Genomic DNA, 358 nt, shown 5'->3' with positions numbered 1-358 from the left:
TGTTAGATTCCGCTGGCCATTTGGATGCCATCCTCTGCCAAGCGCACCACCAGCACCCGGAAATTCGTCCCCCCCAGGTCCAGTGCCAGGAAATCGCCTCGCTCTATGGCAACCAGTGTGGGGCATCAGCGGAGCCATGGTCTCCCATCACCCCCTTCCCCAGGCGCCCAGCCCTCACCGGTGCCATCGGGCGTGCCACGGACATAGCTTGGCAGCATGCGGACGGAGGAGTTGGCATTGGTCTCCCGTCCCAGCCCCAGCTCCATTTCCCGCCTCATCAGTGCCTGGATGCGCTCCAGGTCGGCACGGCTGAGCCGCAGCGGGGCCAGCAGCTGGTCCACCTCGTGCCGCTGAGCCA

At 65.6% G+C, this 358-nt stretch overlaps 1 protein-coding gene across 1 annotated transcript in view; it reads right to left on the bottom strand.

Moving 5' to 3' along the window:
• Window positions 1-352, bottom strand: part of GCK (glucokinase (hexokinase 4)) — a gene marked incomplete at both ends in the record, with an annotated part of 2,504 nt that extends 2,152 nt beyond the window's left edge. The window contains 2 exon segments of the mRNA XM_010142092.1: window positions 5-103; window positions 179-352. Coding sequence (XP_010140394.1) covers window positions 5-103; window positions 179-352 — 273 coding nt within the window.
• Window positions 353-358: the final 6 nt, after the last annotated feature.

This window comes from Buceros rhinoceros, unplaced genomic scaffold (genome assembly GCF_000710305.1).
Source record: "Buceros rhinoceros silvestris isolate BGI_N320 unplaced genomic scaffold, ASM71030v1 scaffold30298, whole genome shotgun sequence".
In the NCBI taxonomy this organism is placed as follows: Eukaryota; Metazoa; Chordata; class Aves; order Bucerotiformes; family Bucerotidae; genus Buceros; species Buceros rhinoceros.
Note: the sequence above shows the minus strand (reverse complement) of the source record. Positions and strands in the feature narration are given on the sequence as shown.